Source organism: Erigeron canadensis, chromosome 9 (assembly GCF_010389155.1).
Source record: "Erigeron canadensis isolate Cc75 chromosome 9, C_canadensis_v1, whole genome shotgun sequence".
In the NCBI taxonomy this organism is placed as follows: domain Eukaryota; kingdom Viridiplantae; phylum Streptophyta; class Magnoliopsida; order Asterales; family Asteraceae; genus Erigeron; species Erigeron canadensis.
Genome location: NC_057769.1, coordinates 31,898,048 through 31,917,376, shown reverse-complemented (window position 1 = coordinate 31,917,376; position 19,329 = coordinate 31,898,048). Strand labels below are relative to the sequence as shown.

The 19,329-nt window shown below is 36.0% G+C and overlaps 3 protein-coding genes across 4 annotated transcripts in view; all 3 read left to right on the top strand.

Moving 5' to 3' along the window:
* The first annotated feature begins 213 nt into the window (after positions 1 to 213).
* On the top strand, positions 214 to 2,546 carry LOC122581733 (myb-related protein 2). Of its 2 annotated transcripts, none has more exons than XM_043754001.1 (7): positions 214 to 318; positions 424 to 631; positions 711 to 787; positions 1,132 to 1,192; positions 1,282 to 1,366; positions 1,447 to 1,516; positions 1,606 to 2,546. In XM_043754001.1, exons 2-7 carry the CDS (start codon positions 424 to 426, stop codon positions 2,257 to 2,259), a joined length of 1,155 nt encoding a protein of 384 aa, XP_043609936.1. In that variant the 5' UTR covers positions 214 to 318; the 3' UTR covers positions 2,260 to 2,546. The 2 variants fall into 2 exon arrangements, with proteins under 2 accessions (XP_043609936.1, XP_043609935.1); XM_043754000.1 differs by having other exon boundaries at positions 214 to 326.
* A 7,982-nt stretch (positions 2,547 to 10,528) lies between these two features.
* Positions 10,529 to 12,850, top strand: LOC122583589. The gene is made up of 3 exons (XM_043755977.1): positions 10,529 to 12,137; positions 12,387 to 12,482; positions 12,546 to 12,850. Exons 1-3 carry the CDS (start codon positions 10,529 to 10,531, stop codon positions 12,848 to 12,850), a joined length of 2,010 nt encoding a protein of 669 aa, XP_043611912.1.
* A 5,850-nt stretch (positions 12,851 to 18,700) lies between these two features.
* Positions 18,701 to 19,329, top strand: part of LOC122583588 (casein kinase 1-like protein HD16) — a 2,815-nt gene continuing 2,186 nt past the window's right edge. The window contains exon 1 of the mRNA XM_043755976.1: positions 18,701 to 18,874. Coding sequence (XP_043611911.1) covers positions 18,701 to 18,874 — 174 coding nt within the window. The remainder of the gene's footprint in view (positions 18,875 to 19,329) is intronic.

Below are 19,329 nucleotides of genomic sequence, written 5' to 3'. Positions count from 1 at the left end.
GCAAAGTTATTGATGAATGCGAGTTTATTTACATGTCGCCACAGAGATTGGATTAGGGTATAGCGTTTGTTCCTTCATTAGATCTGTTCAATATTCTATGCTTCACTTGGAAAGCACCCCTTCTACCCCCACCCCCACCCCCACCCCCATCCACCTATTCTCCATTTTCTTTATAAAGCGAGGCCGAGCAGACCACCACTATATGAGAGTTATCAGATAGGATAATAAGTAATAGTATCGAGAAGCATATTTTAGAATACTCTTAACCAAGTTTCACAATTTGAAGGCTAAGAAGAGCAAGATTCAACAAACAATAAAGTATGCAGGTAGCAAACTGAGTATGTTTCATAGCATGATGCTAGTATAGTGGTATGCTATATGTTAGTACTAATATAGTACTTATAAAACATTTTTTGTATATAGATGTATCATCATCATCATCAAGGAAAAAACATCCATTCATCATCAAGAATGTCAATCACACCAGAACGACACTTGTTTCTGCAAGGTGGGAATGCTGGTGGCGATTCAGGACTTGTTCTTTCAACAGATGCTAAACCTAGACTCAAATGGACACCAGACCTCCATGAACGGTTCATAGAAGCGGTCAACCAGCTTGGAGGGGCAGATAGTAAGTGCATTTCTTGAAAGTTGTTGATAAAAAAATGAAGGGAAAAATGCTTATTGGTTTTTGTTTTATTTTGTTACAGAAGCTACACCGAAATCAGTTTTGAAGCTAATGGGAATTCCCGGTCTTACTTTGTATCACTTAAAGAGTCATCTCCAGGTAAGACACATGCCGACCAGGGTTTCTTCTAATGCATAAAAAGATAACAAACTTTAGTCCCATTCCTATATCCGGTAAACCTACTTTTCTTATGCCAGAAACAGTTATCTAATATTATATGAACTGATAACGGACTAAATGACATGGCATCTAAGAAACAGTTATCTAATGTTATAACCACAATTTGCTAAATTTGAAAGTTTAATGGTTTTGTTTGCTTAAAATAAGTCGGTTTCTAGAAACAGAAATTCGGGCAAAGTTAAACTGTCACCTTTTTTATGCAATTTGACATTCCATTCAATGACAAAAATAGGCAGGCAAACTAACTTACTTTTGTTTGGCAGAAGTACAGGCTTAGTAAGAATCTACACAGGCAAACAAATAGTGGTGGTTCAAACAAAATTGGTAAGAATTCTAAGGACTCATCTTAAGATGTTTTGCAACAATTTATAGCTAAAAAGAAAGATAATTTACAACAAATATCTGGGTTGTAGATATGGTCGTGCCAGCAGGAGATGCGCTTTGTGAAACAAGTGAAGCTCACATGACCGATTTAAGCGTTAGCCCTCAATCAAACAAGTAAGAGACCCTTATTCAGCTGTACATTTTATAAGTTCTATAAAAAATGTCTTATTTTAATGACACAAATATCTTTTCAGAAACTTGCAGATAAGTGAAGCTATACAGATGCAAATTGAAGTTCAAAGAAGGCTACATGAACAACTTGAGGTATAACAGCGCTTAACAAGAATCGTATAAGTAAATACTAAATTCGACGTTTTTCAAAAGTATGAACATGTTCTTTTAACATGAAATAGGTACAGAGACACTTGCAGCTTCATATAGAAGCGCAAGGGAAGTACTTACAATCAGTTCTTGAAAAAGCACAAGAGACGCTTGGAAGACAAAACTTAGGTACAGTAGGACTAGAGGCTGCAAAGGTTCAACTGTCCGAACTAGTCTCAAAAGTATCCACTCACTGCTTAAATTCTGCATTTTCGGGAATCAAAGAAGTGTCAACACAGACAAACCAACCAACAGATTGTTCGATAGAAAGCTGCTTGACGTACGGTGAAGGGCAACAAACAGAACAAGAGATGATCGGGTTGACCCTTTTAAAGTCAAAGAAAGTTGACAATGATCCAGAAAACTTATGGTGTGAAGACACGAAAAGAAGCCATAAATTTCTCTCAGAGAGCGATTTGTCAATGAGTGTAGGCGGTTTTAAGAACAGTGAATGGAACACAAGTAGAAGCTACGCTGAAGACAAATTTATCGGTAGGAATGAAGAAGACAATCCGATGGATCAAAGCAATCAAAGCAAAACAGGTTCGGTGAAGCCAGAAATATCTGAAATGCCACAGAAATTTCAAATGTCTTATTTTGGACAGAAACTAGACTTGAACACCCATGATGGAAACGATGCAGCTTCAAGTCGCAAGCATTTCGACTTAAATGGACTTGGTTGGTGATATGATAACAATGACTATATAGTTTTAAGTGAAGAATCATCTTTTTCATATTAATGCCAAGGAGATTAAAGATCTTATGTTGCATTTTCAGAATTTTTGTAGCATAATCTAGTGCAGAAACATGAGATATTACAAATCAATGAATCATGAAGATTTGGGTTTATAGCAGCATACGTTGCTGGAATTTTAGAATAGTCATAAAACTAGGGGAATCATATATATCAATTGTTGTATTGAATAACATTATTGAAGACTTATTATTTCTAAAACTTATGAATTCTTGTGAAGCCTTTTAAGTAGCCAAATGTTACACCATCCATAGTTCAGTAAAACCAAAGTTCAGTCACATAGACTATTTCTCGATTTGCATCTAAAGCTGTAAACGAACTAAACAAAATGAACATGGTTTCTTCGAGTTCATCCCTTAAATTAAGTTCACCGAACTAACGAACATATACGAACACAAGAACACTTCAACGAACAGATTTTCTGGTCCGTGTTTGTTCGTCCATCTTTATCCGTGCAAATTAAAGTTGCAAATGAGTGAACATGAACTTTTAACTAAGAGATTATCATATCAGTTTCATTAAGATGGTAAACAAACACAAAATAGCTAATACTGAAAAAATCATATACACTTTAAAATACACATTATTTACGTTCACCATAATTACTTATGTATTACTATTAGTATTACTATATTTAATATGAACGAATAAAATAATCAAAGTCCTATGACGAATACTTCACTGAACATTCATGAACACAAATGAACGAACTATACCTATGTATATGTCACGGATAGTTGGTTACCGGTCAATGGGGGCCTTCTTCGTCGAATCAGATCACCTTGTTAACGGAGTTTTTTTTTTTTTTACTTTTGGAATATAGGAAAACGATCACTTCACTGACCGGTGAATAGTTACATTCTTTACCTGACGGGTGCTCGTTGTATGGTATTTTAGTCGGTGTATATAATGGAAATATGAATGTATCAGAATGGACGGTAAATTAGACATATCAGAATGGAGGGTAAATTAGACATATCAGGTTTTTAAAGTGTAAGGAAGGAGTGTCAGTTTCTTTTATAAGGGAACTAGATGGGTGCCCGCACTTTGCAACGACAAAAATAGACAACGTTCGAGGTGTTGTGACAATGTTAATTTCAAATCAAATATTTAATCGGAACTTTTATATGATAGTTTTTGACAATAACAAACAAAAAAAATATTTTACGAACAAAGAGAATTTTAATAAAGTCTGAAACTTTTGTAGGGATATTTTAGTCCCAGTGTATAAAATGAAAATAGGGATATATTAAAATGATGGGTATATTAAATATATCAGGTTTTTAAAAGTTTAAGTAGGGGTGAGTTTTTTTTTTATAAAAAAGTATAGATGTAGATATATCGACTTAATTTTTTACAAAAGTACAAAAATAACGTTATTTTAATTTTTAAGAAAGTACAAATATAAAAATAGGGTAAAATTCCAATATCATAAGAGAATTAGAAAAATATTTGATGGACTTTAAACAGTCCATTTCGGCTTACAAAATCTTAGTTAATAGTGGCCCGGCCCAACAAGTTTTGGATGTATTAGTTAATACTTAATAGAGGTTTTCAATTTGGCTTTGTTTGAAAATCAACATTTCGCTATCAATTTGACACCAAACCACTCACAAAACCAATCGATTTCAAATTATTAACTTCGATTCTATTTGAAAATCAACATTTCGCTATCAATTTGAGACCGAACCACTCATAAAACCAATCGATTTCAAAATATTAACTTTGATTTGGTTTGATTTATCAATTTCCTTGATTGCAATCGACATACTAATTACTAAACACCCTTACTAAAATTAGATACACGCCTAAGTACTTTCTAAAAACTATATGTTCGCTTGCTTCAGTTAAGTTAGACAAATGATTAATTACGACAAAGCTATGATTGAGACAAACCTAAAGATAGTAAAACATGTCATGCTCACTATATGTACGTTACTTGATACACATGACCTGAACTGAAAATGTTAAGCCGAGTTGCCTAAATTCAGTTAAACATGTAACATGTCGAGCGACCAAGTAAGTATTTTTGGACCCTTTTGCATCCATTAGTTTGTGATGTTCGATTCTTATTATAGAGATGGTGGATAGAAGTGATTAAGCAGCAATAGTATATTGTGCTTTTCTTTGCAACATGCTCATTCCAGTCGACATCAAACTCATGTAAGGGTTGTAGAAACGCTGACACTAAGAGGTCGTTTGGTTCCCAGAATCTAAGGGAATTTGATTGAATGAAATTTGAATTTTCTTCCTATTATGTTAGATTAATACGAGTATAAGAAATTCTAAGTTCCATTTCACCAAATTCTCATACATTTTGAGAACCAAACGGCCCTTAAGGCTTCGACTCGCCTATAAATCACCTTATATTCCGATCTGGATCTTCTTACATTTTGCTACTATAGTACAGTACTATTTATTACTTTTTGTTAAACTTTGTGCGTATGAGCAAATGATAATTTCATTTAGTTGGATTGTTGCTTTTGATTTTTAAAAAAATTCACATACGTATCAATAATGGGGTGTTAGCGGGGAGCCCTCTAATTATCAACCAACAGACATCATTTGGATGGGTCTTGCCGGTAAGCCATGACCATCCTTACCCCTACACATCTTCAATTCGCCCCTAATTTTCATTTGATACATATGATAGTAACAAATTAAATCGTCTTATTAAGTAGTCAAATTTATAGAAATGCAATGTAATGTACACACCGATACTCCGATAGCATTGTTAATTTTTCAAAGAAAATCATCTTTCATACGGATCGTTGCATGTTACGAATCTTGTAGTACGGAAGAATATGTACTAAAATTCCTGGAAAAGGTAGCTACTTTGACAACTTGGCACATATTCTTATTCCTTTTGAGTTTTTAATAAAGTTTAATCAATATTATCACCAATCACCATTGAATAAATATTATTATCATCGTATTCGGACTTGTATTTTATTACAAATAATAAAAAAAATTGTTTTTGAGTTCCATGCCACAAACTTAACTGACAATGTTCTCGATTTTTTTTAAAGAATTGACATCTTACACAAAATGTTTGAAAAAAATATTGAGTTCAGTTTTACAGCATGAAATGGTGTTAGGAATGGAAAAGATCATTTCATTTTTATCAAATTATATAACTAATTATCATTATTTAAGTGTTTAACTCGATCTATCAAAACCAATTAATTAGAATGGAAAAAACCAATTGCTCAACCATTCATTAACTTAATCAAACTAACTATATACCGATCAAGCTGACCCGTCGCCAAACATCGCATTCAAGTCAAATACTTGTCATCATCAAATGTCTATCTCATGATTGAAAATATAAGTTTTTATGGATAACGTTCACTAATAAAATAGAAATCCTAAAAAGATTGCTATGTATATGTGTCAAGAGAAGAAAAAAGAAAGGGTTTGGGTGGTGATGTACCAAGTCGACAACACTACTAGAAAGATGTGTGAAATTTGACTTGCGAGAAAGGACGTCGACCTTTTTAAGTTAAACTTTTCCACATTCTTTTGTTTTGGGTTATTTTGAAGTTACTTCCTCCCACATGTTTCCTGTTCGCTGCTCTATCCCACCCATCCTCTGCCCCACAAATGTTTCCTGTTTTTCAGTCGGACAAAAACACGTTTTCCAACTAAATTTTTTTATCGCTCATAGCCTCATATGTTGTGTTTACAAAACTATTGGTAGCTAGACCATACATTTAGAACCGATAACCGATAAAAATTAGAGTTTATAATACTATCAATGTAACTATGTAAAATGACAAACATATCAATTTCAACCGTTAGATTATAACTACTTAGTTATCCCAAATAAAAATCAGTGGTGTGACATTTATTGATGGAAGTTTTTCTCATGTATAATTTCGTTTTTAGTTTTGATTCATTTTAAATTCTTTAACACTTAAATCTCTAAAAATATTTCTTTAGTTAAAATATTTGACAGCTAACTAAAGTTAATAAACATAAACTTCTACAAAACCATTTACGAGTATAAACTTAACATAATGATACATTGTGTTACATTCGATCATAGTGTGTTTTGATCAGTTTTCTAATTTTATAAAAAATTTAGTTTTCAAATGAATATTTCTCTTAACATATGCAGAGTATAAAATTATATGTATCATATATATATGTATACAAACATCTTTATTATTTGTGATACGAGAAATATTCTAGGTATGAAGAAAAAAAATACTAATATTTATGTGGAATCACCTCGTTAAATTTAGAAATCGGTAGACCAATGGACGTCACTGGGTATAATTTTTTTCTAGTATTATTTTATGCTTTATTATCTTGTGTCACTGTACTAGACATGTAGGATACTAGTATTGAACTATTGATATATTCATATACTAGGTATTTTACCCTGTGCGATGCACGGCTAGTTATAAAGGTTATTTTATACATTAGTAAATAGGTATTCTATAAGTTTATTATGTGGAAATTGATTATGTTATAGTTCATGGTTAAATTCTGGTCACCTTTTGACTTTTCTGACATGTCAATATTACAATCACTCAACCTACCGTAGTTATTAAACACTTCTTTTGAGAACATTTACCCTAAGATATTTTGATATCATCAACAACACCATTTGTGTAAAAATAAATCAAATGTAAATCGATAATGTAGCAAATTCCTACGTGGTAAAGTCTAAAAATATTTTTAAAATATATTTATATTATTATTTAATTATATTGTATATAAATATTCAAAAAAAATATGGAGGCGACACGTAAGAAAATTCCTACGTGACAAAGTCTAAAATTATTTTTAAGTTGAGTTGGATGACTTTATAAAGCTAAGATTCTTATTGTTTTATTAGTTGTATAGATATCATATCATATACGAGTATCATATATGTTAACTTTTAGTTATTTTATCTTTCTATGTTTCAAAAAGGAAAAAAATAAAATTATTTCATATCTTTAAAATATGTTGCTATAAGACCATCTCCAATGCATTAATTTATCGTCAGCATAAACCGTGACTAATTTATAGTCGGTGTGAATGCAGAGGCGGTACTATGAAAAATCTCTGAATGAGCAAAATTAAAAATCCGTGAAATATAAATACCAAAGGGGTCAAAATGTTAAAAACCTATAATAAATTTTTAAAATTGATGAAAAAATTTAAAAATACATGACAAAATCTAAATTTTGAGGGGGACGTTTGCCCCCTTTGCCCCTCATGTGGTACCGCCCCTGTGTGAATGGCCTTTTCGAGCCGGGACTTGGCCTGAAAGCGTTCGAGTCTCCGTTTGAGTGTCAATGTTGTTTCTGGTCAAAGAGGTTCACGTTGGTTCGAGCGGTTGAAGGATTTCTTTTTAATACCCCTATTGGCCCTGTTCTATTGATGTTAACATGACATGGCAAAACTTATCGCAGATCATTGTTATCGTTGTCCATGCAATGGGTCCATCAATCCATGTGGGTTTTTTTAAAGATTATTTTAGTTAGAAAAATTATAAATGTAATTAATTTGATAGGTATAAACATATGTTTAAATTCTGGTATTGACATATGGCACATCAAAGGTTAAAATTCAGTAAAAGAATAAGTACCTAGGAATGTAATGAACTATGCATAAATGTTTATGTTATGTAATGAACTACTTAGATGTTTATTATATGTAATGAACTTTTGAATCCTTTTTATTGGATGCAACCAGATATATGTGGTAACCATATAAGCTGCCACTTGTAAGTTTTTGATTGGTCAGATACATCCAATAACATGGATTTGAAAGTTCATTCCATATAATAAACATCCAAGTAGTTCATTACACAACATAAAGATTCGTTCATAATTCATTATATTCCCAGACACTTATCCCTTCAGTAAAAATAAGTGGATTCATACATCAACCCCAAATTTTAAACATATGTTTAAGATATCAATCAACTCTCTAAATTATTATATCGTTTTTTTTTTAAAAGTTTTTTTTATCATCTATAAGGATACAACTATACAAGTAACTCTTTCGGACATTGCTGATAGTGGTGTTTGTAATTATGTATCAACTAATAGGTTATGAGTTAGTGGCGGAGCTCCGGAGCTACATGAATGTCAAGTGTAATCGTGGTCAGTGATGGATCCAGACATTTACAAAGTTGGGGGGTTTATTTTTTTATTTTTTTTTTCAATTCCCTTAATTCCTACAAATATATACACACTTATAAGGTGTGTCATTCCTTAGTTTGTTTGATGTCCATGATGAGACAGAAAAAGTATGTTTTATTAAACTTTTAAACAACACACTAATTTTGAAGGGTTATGCAATATAGTCAAAATAGTTGGCAAATCTTTTAAAATGATTGTGTTATGTTAATATATTGTAATTGTTAAGTTCATATTAAGCAGTGTTCGTAAAATAGAGTCAATAAAAAGTGTTAACTTATAAGTCTATATATAAAGCGGGCACGAAGAATACAATGAAATGGGAAAAAAACTGCTAGAACTTTTTGTTAGTCTCAAAATAAAAAAGAGGGTAATTGATATGTCCATTTATATGCATATTCCCATATCGTTTCTAAGACGTTTTAAGCTTAATTATGTGTAAATTATATGTATATTCGATGCTTTGATGGTGTTGCTAGTGATTTCAGGCTTAGAACAGGTTAAATGGTTAGAAACAGCTGTTGGAAGACTTTAAGATGCATTGGGATGGTTCGTGGACGCATACGAGTGAAGATGGAATGGAAATTACAAGTTTTGGCTGAAAACAAGGTTGGTGCGTCGCACCATGTAAGGAAGTGTGGAGCATTTTCTATTCAGAAACTTGGAAGAAGTTGGAAAGCAGGGAGGTGCGACGCACCAACCCTGTGGTGCGTCGCATATCGGGCAACTTCAAATTTGGTAACAAGGCCAGGTGCGCCGCACTTGTAGGTCGGTTTGTGAAGACCTCTTGCAAACTCTATAAATACAAGGCCATAACCCTCCCATTCGACACACAATCACTTCTAGTCGACTTTAGGGTTCTTTGGGGGTATTCTTAGCAGCTTTTTCATCCATCAAGGTCTAAGGGTTGTTCGTGATCTCCAAGGCATTCGGTTGTCGATTTTCTTAGCGTTTACTTGTTTTCTACACATTGGTACAATATGTTCTTCTATATTTTTACTCTTTGTTCTTTGTTTTTGATTATGAGTAGCTAAATAATTCGTCATCCACTGAGATGAAGTGATACATTGAATAATGGTTGCATAAATCTTTTGAATTCAAGTTGATTTGATTTAACGTTGTGTCGTAATCTTAGCTTATTAATTCTTTGTTATTTAACTCTCAATTGCGGATAGTTTTTGCATAACTTCAGTGGTAACTAGGTTGTGTAGAAGTTATTTTGATTGCTTGGTTAGAAGCAATTGTTTCTATGACGGGTACGGTAGGAAGTAATTGATAGTTAATAAGGGTTAACGGGTTAATAGTTGGGTACAATCAATAGACACAATTGTTATCTTAATAACCAAAACAATTAATTGGCTAGGAAAGTTATGAAAGGCGTCTTGGGGTACCGGTCTTAGTAATGGAACTAGTTAATTAAGAGAATTTAATAAAGTAACAAACTTGACGGGTACGGGGTGAGTCTTTGTTAGTTCTCGGTTATAAAATCAACATAATTGAATTGTTTCTTCAAATGTATGCAACCTAAATAATGTGTATCATGGAGTCGAAGTGGATGATCTTCTCATCCTATTTGATTTAAAACAAATTTCTTTTCGATAAGTTCTACGGAATTTCTAACTCTTTCAATCAACTAACTTTCAATTTAAAATCAATATGACGTGGTGTCTTTAAAAACCAAACTCTTTTTAAATTACTTTAAACTCGCTAACTCTTATTAGTCTCTGTGGAACGAACCTTTACTTACTTCAATCTATATTACATACGAACGGGTCCACTGCCCGATTGTGTGTGGTAAACGATTCGGAGTATTTATAGGAATTTAATTTAACTAGATTTTCACACATCAAGTTTTTGGCGCCGCTGCCGGGGACTAATTTAAGAGTTTTAGTTTGAGATTTCGTAGTTGATCCTTTCTTGTACTCTCGTGCAAGAAAGTTACTTGCTTTCTTAGGTTACTTTTCAATTTTTAGTTTAAATTTTCTGTTTTGTTTATTTTGTGTAACTTGGTGCGTTTTACGGTTTTCTTTGTTTGTGTTTTCAGGTTTTGTTTCTTAGTTAATGACCACAAGGGCTACCGGTATTCCACTAGTAAGCCCTCAATCAAATCCGGGAAAGACGAAGAGAAGAGGAAGGAAACCATCTAAAACCGTTAACCCTTTATCTAGCAAAATAGATACCTTAAACTTAAACGTTGAAGCTGAAACTTCCACACCACCGGAAAATAGACCTCAAACTCCACCAAAGACTTCACCGAAGAATTCACCAAACTCAACACCAAACTCCACTCCACCCTCTACACCTCCTACTACACCAAGAAACATGGCCGAAGACATGGTTCACTCTTTTGATAGGACTATTGGGAAGAGTACTCGAGTCATTGCACCTAATAGGGGCTCGGCTATTCGTCCTCCAACCACCGCTCCAAATTTCAATGTCAAAGGTAATCACTTGTCTCGGGTTGAAGAGAATCAATTCGATGGGGTTGTTAAGTGGGATCCGTATGATCATGTGGAGAAGTTTGAAAAAGTTTGTCGATTGTTCAAGTATGGGGAGACTCAAATGCCACTTGTTAAGCTCGAATTGTTTCCGTTGTCTCTCACGGGAGAGGCGGCGAATTGGTATAAGAATCTCGATGACAACATATTTGAGACATGGGAAGAGTTGAGAGAAGGATTCATTGAGCGGTTCTTTCCGGCTCAATTGGTTGAAACAATGAAGTTGGAGATTAGGGCTTTTAAGCAAATTAGTGGTGAGGATTTGGTTGATGCTTGGAAGAGATTGAAGGAGTTGATGAGAAATTGTCCGGGGCATGGTATTCGATTGAATGAGCACATTCTTATTTTCTTCCGGGGTTTAGATAGCCGTACTCAAAGGGAATTGGATTGGGCTTGTGGAGGTAACATTAACAATGTCACTTACAATGAAGCCTATAAGATTATGGAAGATATGGTTCGTACTAGTGTAATTCGAGAAGCGGGTAGGACTAAACCGGATCTTGTGAAAACGGGAAGGAGAAGTGTGGCTCGAGTTGATAGTGGTAGTGAAGTTGTGGATAAAATTAAGGCATTGGCAAGTCACATGGATAAGCAATTTGCAAGCATGGATGGTAGATTTGGGTTGATTGAGAAAGATTTGAAGACGGCGGTTGCGGGTTGTGATATTTGTGGTGGTAAACATTACACGGAGGATTGTGATAAGACACCATGGAATGAAGAAGTTGATTATGTTCAAAATCAATATCAACCACCGTTTGCAAATCAAGGATTATTTCAAAGGAATGGAGCTTATCAAAACCGGTACCAAGGTAATTCTAATTCTAACTTTAATTCTAATGGTGCAAGAAATTATAGGTCTACATTGGGAGCTTCATGGCAAGGAAGAAATCAAGGAGGTCCTTCGGTTCAACCGGTAGAGGTTGTTGATCCTAATGTCGAGCTTAGGGATCTTATGAAGAAGTTCATGGTTGATCAAGACAAGAAGAATGAAAACTACCGAACCGACATCATCGCTTTGAATGATAAGTTGAATCAAAATATCAAAAGTCAACAAGCGGTGATCAAGGATTTAGGAGTAAGGCTTGATAGAATGGGTAATTCTAATCGTCAACAAGGTTCATTGCCAAGTAATACCCAACAAAATCCTAAGCCTTCCGGTTCGAATGATGGAGGTAATAAGTATCAACACCCGAATGTTAGGAATGAGCATGTAAATGCCATTACTACTCGGTCGGGAAAGGTAGTTAATTCTCCTATTTCTCCTCCTATTTCTAGTGCTACTAATGTTCCTACGCAGGTTGATAGTGAGGATGAGGAAGAAGATGAACAAGTTGATGAAGAGATTGTAATGGAGCCGAACCAAGCCGTGAAACCACCGGTCGTTCCATCTACATCTACTACTCCGGTTGCTACACCTGTAGCTATACCAACGATTGATGAGCCTCAAGTCAAGCCATACAAGCTGAAGATTCCTTTCCCTCAAAGATTGAGGAAGGAGAAGCTCAAGGAGCAATACCGTAAGTTTGTAGACATGTTTAAATCGGTACATATTAATGTGTCTTTGGTTGATTTGCTTTCAGGGATGCCGAATTATGCTAAGTTCATCAAGGATCTTGTAACGGATAAGAGGAAGCTAGAGGAAGCTAAAGCTACTTTCCTCAATGCGGAGTGTTCGACGATTGTGCAAAATCAAATTCCTCCCAAGCTTGAAGATCCAGGGAGTTTTCTCATTACTTGTTCTCTAGATGATAAGCTTAATTGTGATGCTTTGGCCGACATTGGTGCAAGCATTAATTTGATGCCTTTTTCGGTTTATAGGAGATTGTCTTTAGCGGCTCTTAAGCCAACTCGGATGAGCATTAGGCTCGCCGATCATTCTTTCTAATATCCCATGGGGATTGCGGAAAATTTGTGTGTGAAAGTAGGCCATATTGTCTTTTTGGCCAATTTTGTTATTCTTGAGATGGAAGAGGATGCTAAGGTTCCTCTTATTTTAGGCCGACCTTTCTTGTATACGGCCGATGCCATCATTCGTGTTAAGGATAAGATTATTTCATTAGGCATAGGAAATGATAGAATTTCGTTTTCAATTGATAAAGCTTTGCAACATCCTTATTCTACCGATGATTCTTGTTTCAGGATTGATGTAATTGAAGAAGACGAAGCTTTGGAAATGAAATTGATGAGTTTCTTGGACACGGATGAGGGAGAAGCTTTGCTTGCTTGTAGTAAAGAGGAACAAGTGATGGTTGCGGACATGGTAAGAGAGATTATGGAAGTAAGCACGGATGAATCAATGCCGGAAGATGAGACTTTTGAGGAAATTGAGAGGGATGGTTTGAAGATTGAAACTTCGGTAGACAATCCACCAACCGATTTGGAGCTCAAGCCACTTCCCGAGCACTTGGAATATGCATTCCTTGAAGGTAAGTCGCTTCTTCCCGTTGTCATATCATCATCACTTTCGGATGATGAGAATGGTAAGTTAATGACTGTGTTGAAGGCTCATAAAAGAGCCTTTGCTTGGCGTACAACTGACATACCCGGAATTAGCCCCGAATTTTGTAAACATAAAATTAATTTGCATGAAAATTTCAAACCAAGTGTTCAAAGACAAAGAAGGCTAAATCCGAATATGAAAGATGTTGTTAAGAAAGAGATAATTAAGCTTTTGGATGCCGATATTATTTATCCTATCTCTGACAGTCTATGGGTAAGTCTGGTCCATTGTGTACCAAAGAAGGGGGGAATGACCGTTGTCACTAATGAGAACAATGAACTTGTACCAACTAGAACGGTCACCGGGTGGCGTGTGTGTATTGATTATAGGAAGTTAAATGATGCAACCCGTAAAGACCATTTTCCTTTACCCTTTATTGACCAAATGCTCGAACGGTTAGTCGGAAACGAGTATTTTTGCTTTCTTGATGGTTTCTCTGGGTACTTTCAAATACCCATTGACACCAACGATCAAGAAAAGACGACCTTTACATGTCCTTTTGGCACATATGCTTATCGTAGGATGCCATTTGGATTGTGTAATGCTCCCGCCACCTTCCAAAGGTGTATGATCGCGATTTTCCAAGACATGTTAGAAACATCTATGGAGGTTTTCATGGATGATTTCTCGGTCTTTGGTGACTCTTTTGACAAGTGTCTTTCCAACTTGGATAAGATGTTTCAGCGATGTGAGCGGGCACACCTTGTTCTTAATTGGGAAAAATGTCATTTTATGGTTAAAGAAGGCATAGTGTTGGGTCATAAGGTGTCTAGTTTGGGGATTGAGGTAGATAAGGCTAAAATTGATGTTATTGCTAAATTACCTCCACCAACTAATGTTAAAGGTGTTAGAAGTTTCTTGGGTCATGTCGGGTTCTACCGTAGGTTTATTAAAGATTTTTCTAAGATAACCCGACCTATGACTCGTTTGCTTGAGAAAGATGTGCCTTTTGAATTTAATTCGGATTGTTTGAAGGCATTTGTTTTGTTGAAAGATTGTTTGACTCACTCACCCATTATGGTTTCTCCCGATTGGTCTCAACCTTTTGAACTAATGTGTGATGTGAGTGATTTTGCAGTTGGAGCAGTTTTAGGGCAAAGAGAAGGTAATCATTTTTGTCCTATTTACTTTGCTAGCAAGACTCTTAATAGTGCTCAACAAAATTACACCACTACTGGAAAAGAGTTACTTGCGGTTGTGTATGCATTTGATAAGTTTAGGTCGTATTTGGTTCTTAGTAAGACCATTGTTTTTACCGATCATTCGGCCCTTAAGTACTTGTTTGCTAAACAAGATGCTAAACCTCGTCTCATACGTTGGGTCTTGCTTTTGCAAGAGTTCGATATTGAGATAAAGGATAAGAAAGGGGCTGAAAATTTGGCGGCCGATCATTTGAGTAGGTTAGAGGATCCTCGCCGTGAGGAACCTAAGGGGGATGATATTGATGATGCATTCCCGGATGAGTCTTTAATGAGTATTGAATCTAACGTTCCATGGTATGCAGATTTTGCTAACTATCTTGTTGCAGGGGTACTTCCAAAAGGATGGACAAATCAACAAAGGAAAAAGTTCTTTTCCGATGTTAAGCATTATTATTGGGAAGAACCCTATTTGTTTCGTGTTTGTGCAGATGGAATGATTAGAAGATGTGTTGCGGGTGGAGAAACTCGTTTGATTTTGGATGGATGTCACCAAGGGCCAACCGGTGGTCATTATGGACCAACCGTTACTAATAAGAAAGTTTTTGATGCAGGTTTTTATTGGCCAACAATTTTCAAGGAAGCTCAAACTTTGGTGGATACTTGTGATGCATGTTAACGTCAAGGGAACATCACAAAGAAAGATGAAATGCCTCAAAACTTTATCCAGGTTTGCGAAGTTTTTGATGTTTGGGGTATTGATTTTATGGGACCCTTTCTGCCTTCAAATAAGTGTCTTTACATTTTAGTGACAGTTGATTATGTGTCTAAATGAGCCGAGGCTAAGGCCTTGCCAACAAATGATGCAAGGGTAGTGATAGATTTCTTGAAACAATTGTTTTGTCGTTTTGGTTGTCCTAAGGCCTTAATAAGTGATCGTGGAACTCATTTTGCGAATCACCAACTTGCTAAGGTGTTGGAGAGATATGGTGTTCATCATCGTTTCTCTACTTCTTATCACCCGCAAACAAGTGGCCAAGTAGAGAATACAAATAGGGCATTAAAACGAATTTTAGAGAAAACCATAGGTGATAATCCTAGGAATTGGTCCAAGAAATTAGATGATGCATTGTGGGCGTTTAGGACCGCATTCAAAACTCCACTTGGGATTACACCTTATCGGTTATTGTATGGGAAAACATGTCATTTACCTTTAGAAATAGAGCATAAGGCTTATTGGGCTCTTAGGAATTGTAATATGGATTTAATTGAAAGTGGTGAATTAAGAATGTTACAATTGCATGAGTTAGATGAGTTGAGATTGCATGCTTATGAAAATTCAAAGCTCTATAAAGAAAGAACAAAGGTTTGGCATGATCGTAGGTTAAGAAGGAAAGATTTTAAGGTAGGTGATAAAGTCTTGTTGTTTATTTCAAAGTTTAAATTGAAATAACCTAAATTGACTTCAAGATGGATGAGACCCTATGTCATTAAACATGTTTATCCTTCGGGTATGTGGAATTGTATAAGGGAAATGGGGAAACGTTTATTGTCAATGGTCATAGGTTGAAGATTTTTAATGAAGAAGAGTGTGTTAAGAAAGTTGAGGTGGATCAACTTTCGTTTTATGAAATTGACAAATGATTGGGAAGGTGAGTCTAGCTAAAGACTCCTTAATAAATTAAGCGCTTCTCGGGAGGCAACCCGTGTGTTTTTAATTTTAGTTTATTTCATTTTTCGTTCCTTATATTGAAAAACCCAAAAACATTTGAAAAATCGAAAAACCAAAAAGATTTTCGTTTTGTTAGTTTAGTTTTGTTTATTTTTCGTTTTTGTAGCTTTTTGTTGAGATGTGCAGGTTCCAAAGTGTTCCAAAAGTGTTACGGTAAGTCATAACTAGCCAAGGTAAGTGCGAAAGGTAAGTTTGGTTAGTGGTGCGCCGCACCTGGTGGTGTTTCAGGAGAAGGCAGATTCTGTATAGAAAATGCGCCGCACCAAGTGAGGGGGTGCGTCGCACCACCTAGTGTTTTGACCAGTTTGACCCGGTTTGACTTGCATTGACTTATTGGATGGGGTTGGATTCTTGTAGGGCCGAAAATCTGGAGGTTAAGCTTACCCATTTGTTTTCTTTTCTTTCCTCTGGGACGAGACAAAGATCACAAAACACACACACTTTTAGTTTTCTTGCTTTCTTTGCTTTCTAAAGGATTTCCAATTTTTAAAATCACATTCCAATTTCACTTTCTTATTCTTATTTCTTTCAAGATGGTTAGGGGATTGTTCTCCAAGGTAAGTATTCTTCCATTGTTCTTGCTCTAATCCGAATTAAAGGTGGTTTTCAAAATTAATAAGTTTAAGACAAAATTACTTGAATCTTTTGAATGGGTTTTGTATTTTTCATCATTTGAACTATTAATGAACTGGTAATTTCATTCAATTTGAAGAAATTCGAATTAGGGTTCTTGAGTAATTTGGAAATAATTTGGGGCTTTTGATGTTAGATGGGTTAGGATGGTATGTTGATGTTTAAATTAGTGTTTGATAGCTTTAATTTAGAGTAATTTTATGTTGCTTGTTTTGATTATGGTTAAGGAGATTTTTGACAGTGACATGTATTTGAAATAGAGAGGGAAGATTGTTTGTTTGTTCATAAAATTTCTGGAATTGTTTTGAAAATAAAACGATTTTTTCTGAAGAAGGTGCGTCGCACCATGTGTGGGGTGCGACGCATATCGGGGGGTTGAGAATTCTAAATGCAGGAGGTGCGACGCACCAGTATGGGGGTGCGCCGCACCAGGTGGTCTGAAATTTTGTTTTTGTTCGTTCTTGTTTCTCGTGACTTATGCTTACTTGTTTTGTTGTTCTTGTCTATTTTCACAGAAAGGGAAGCGGGTGGAAGGCTCCAGTAGCAGTGAGGAGTTTGTTCCGGGCATAAGGCGTGGATATGACTTTGGAGAACCCGATCCGAATGACAACCACCGTTTCAGAGATAGTGCGCTTACAATGAGTGCCAAAACCCACCCCGCTGAACCACATGAGTGGTTACGGTTCCCTGGAGTTACAGGTAACGAAAGAATTCATTATATGAATCGTCTCCAAGATCTTCGTTATAAGCATGTTATGGAACCTAAGGTTGTTAGTTGGGGTGATTTTGAGAAATTAAATATTAGGGAGCCGATTATGAAAATGATCACTTGCAAGAGTAGGAATGCCAATGGTGAGATTAAGACATATAGAATGTGGGAGAATATCTTTAATTGTGATATTACACGGTTCGTGAATGGTGTCTCGAATTTTGTGTACAATAAGAGTTGATTCGAATTTGAAAAGGGAGGACTTCTATACTAGGAAGGTGATTCATTTTAGAGCAGGGGGAGTTCAAAGGCATTGTACGAAGCCTGAATTTGTCTCTAACTGGGATGGTTTCGGGAACCGAGTGAATGATATGGATACGTATGAGTTTTTGAGGAAAGGTTGTTTGATAAAGACATTACGTTTTGATGATGATAAGACGACTAAGGATTTTGGTTTGACATAGGTGGAAGTGGTAAGTTGGCCATGGCGGTTAGTAAGGTATCCGAAATTCAGGTACCTATCTTGAAGGTTATTCATCGGATGATTACAACATTGTTTCTTGGTTCGCAATGATCATAATGAGAAGGTTTCCCCAACGGATGCATGGCTTATGCGGTTGTTCTATGAAGGTCCTTCCACTTTTGCTTGTGCACCTTATGTGTTGGCAAAGTATCTTGCCACACATAAGGATCGTGTGCTTGTTTGTGGAAATTTTATTTGCAAGATTTTTGTGATGTTGGGGTTTGATACAAATCGGAACACAAGAAGTTTGGTGAAGATTCCATGTAGTCGGTTTGGAATCAATGATTTGATAAGCTTTGGTTTGATTTTTGAGGTAGATGGTCGGGATGTCTTTGTGGGGGATTTACCGGAAGAACAAAGACCAGTGGGAAAGAAAGAGCGTAGGGATGATGGATCTAGTGTCCCTCAGTTTGCAGCCGGTTCTTCTTCATTCTTTTGATTTCTTTCTTTGCAGGGGGCTGTTTTTGGTCTTCAGGGTCTACGGACATGTTGCTCGATAATGCCCGAACAACAAACAGTATGCTTCACCGACTGCTTGGTCAACAAGAGCACTTTCGTCCGATGTGGGAGAGGCAGTATGAGCAGTTTCACCAGCAGCAGTAAACAAGTTGATGAAGATGAGCGCCCTGAGATTCCTACTTTTACCCCTCATGAGATAGTGCCTCCCAGCAAAGTACTTTGATTATCTCTTTCCCTCACGGGGTTATCAGCAGGACACATACTCGTATAGACCTCTAGAGTTTGATGCAGCTACCCATACTTCAGGTTATGGGATGTATACCGGTGCTCCTATGGAGGAGGCGATTCTTTAGTTACTCCACGCGGGTGGAGGCGAGACTAGAGGGCACACGGGTATGGGTACTCCCCATGTTGCTCCAGGAGATGATTGGTTTGCTGCTAAATGTAACCCTGACGGTGCTTACAGTGTTCCTTCTGTGTTCCCCGACCCTTGATGATTAGGATGTTATGGTGTTGGATGGCGGTGCCGGATTCCGTGGGCATTGAGTCATCATGATTTTATTAGTTTACTTTGGTTGATGGTATTGAAACATTGCACATTTGATGTTCGATTTGGTGTAATGCCCTTGGTTGGCAATAATAATTTTACTTTTCGTATTTAGGTTAGTT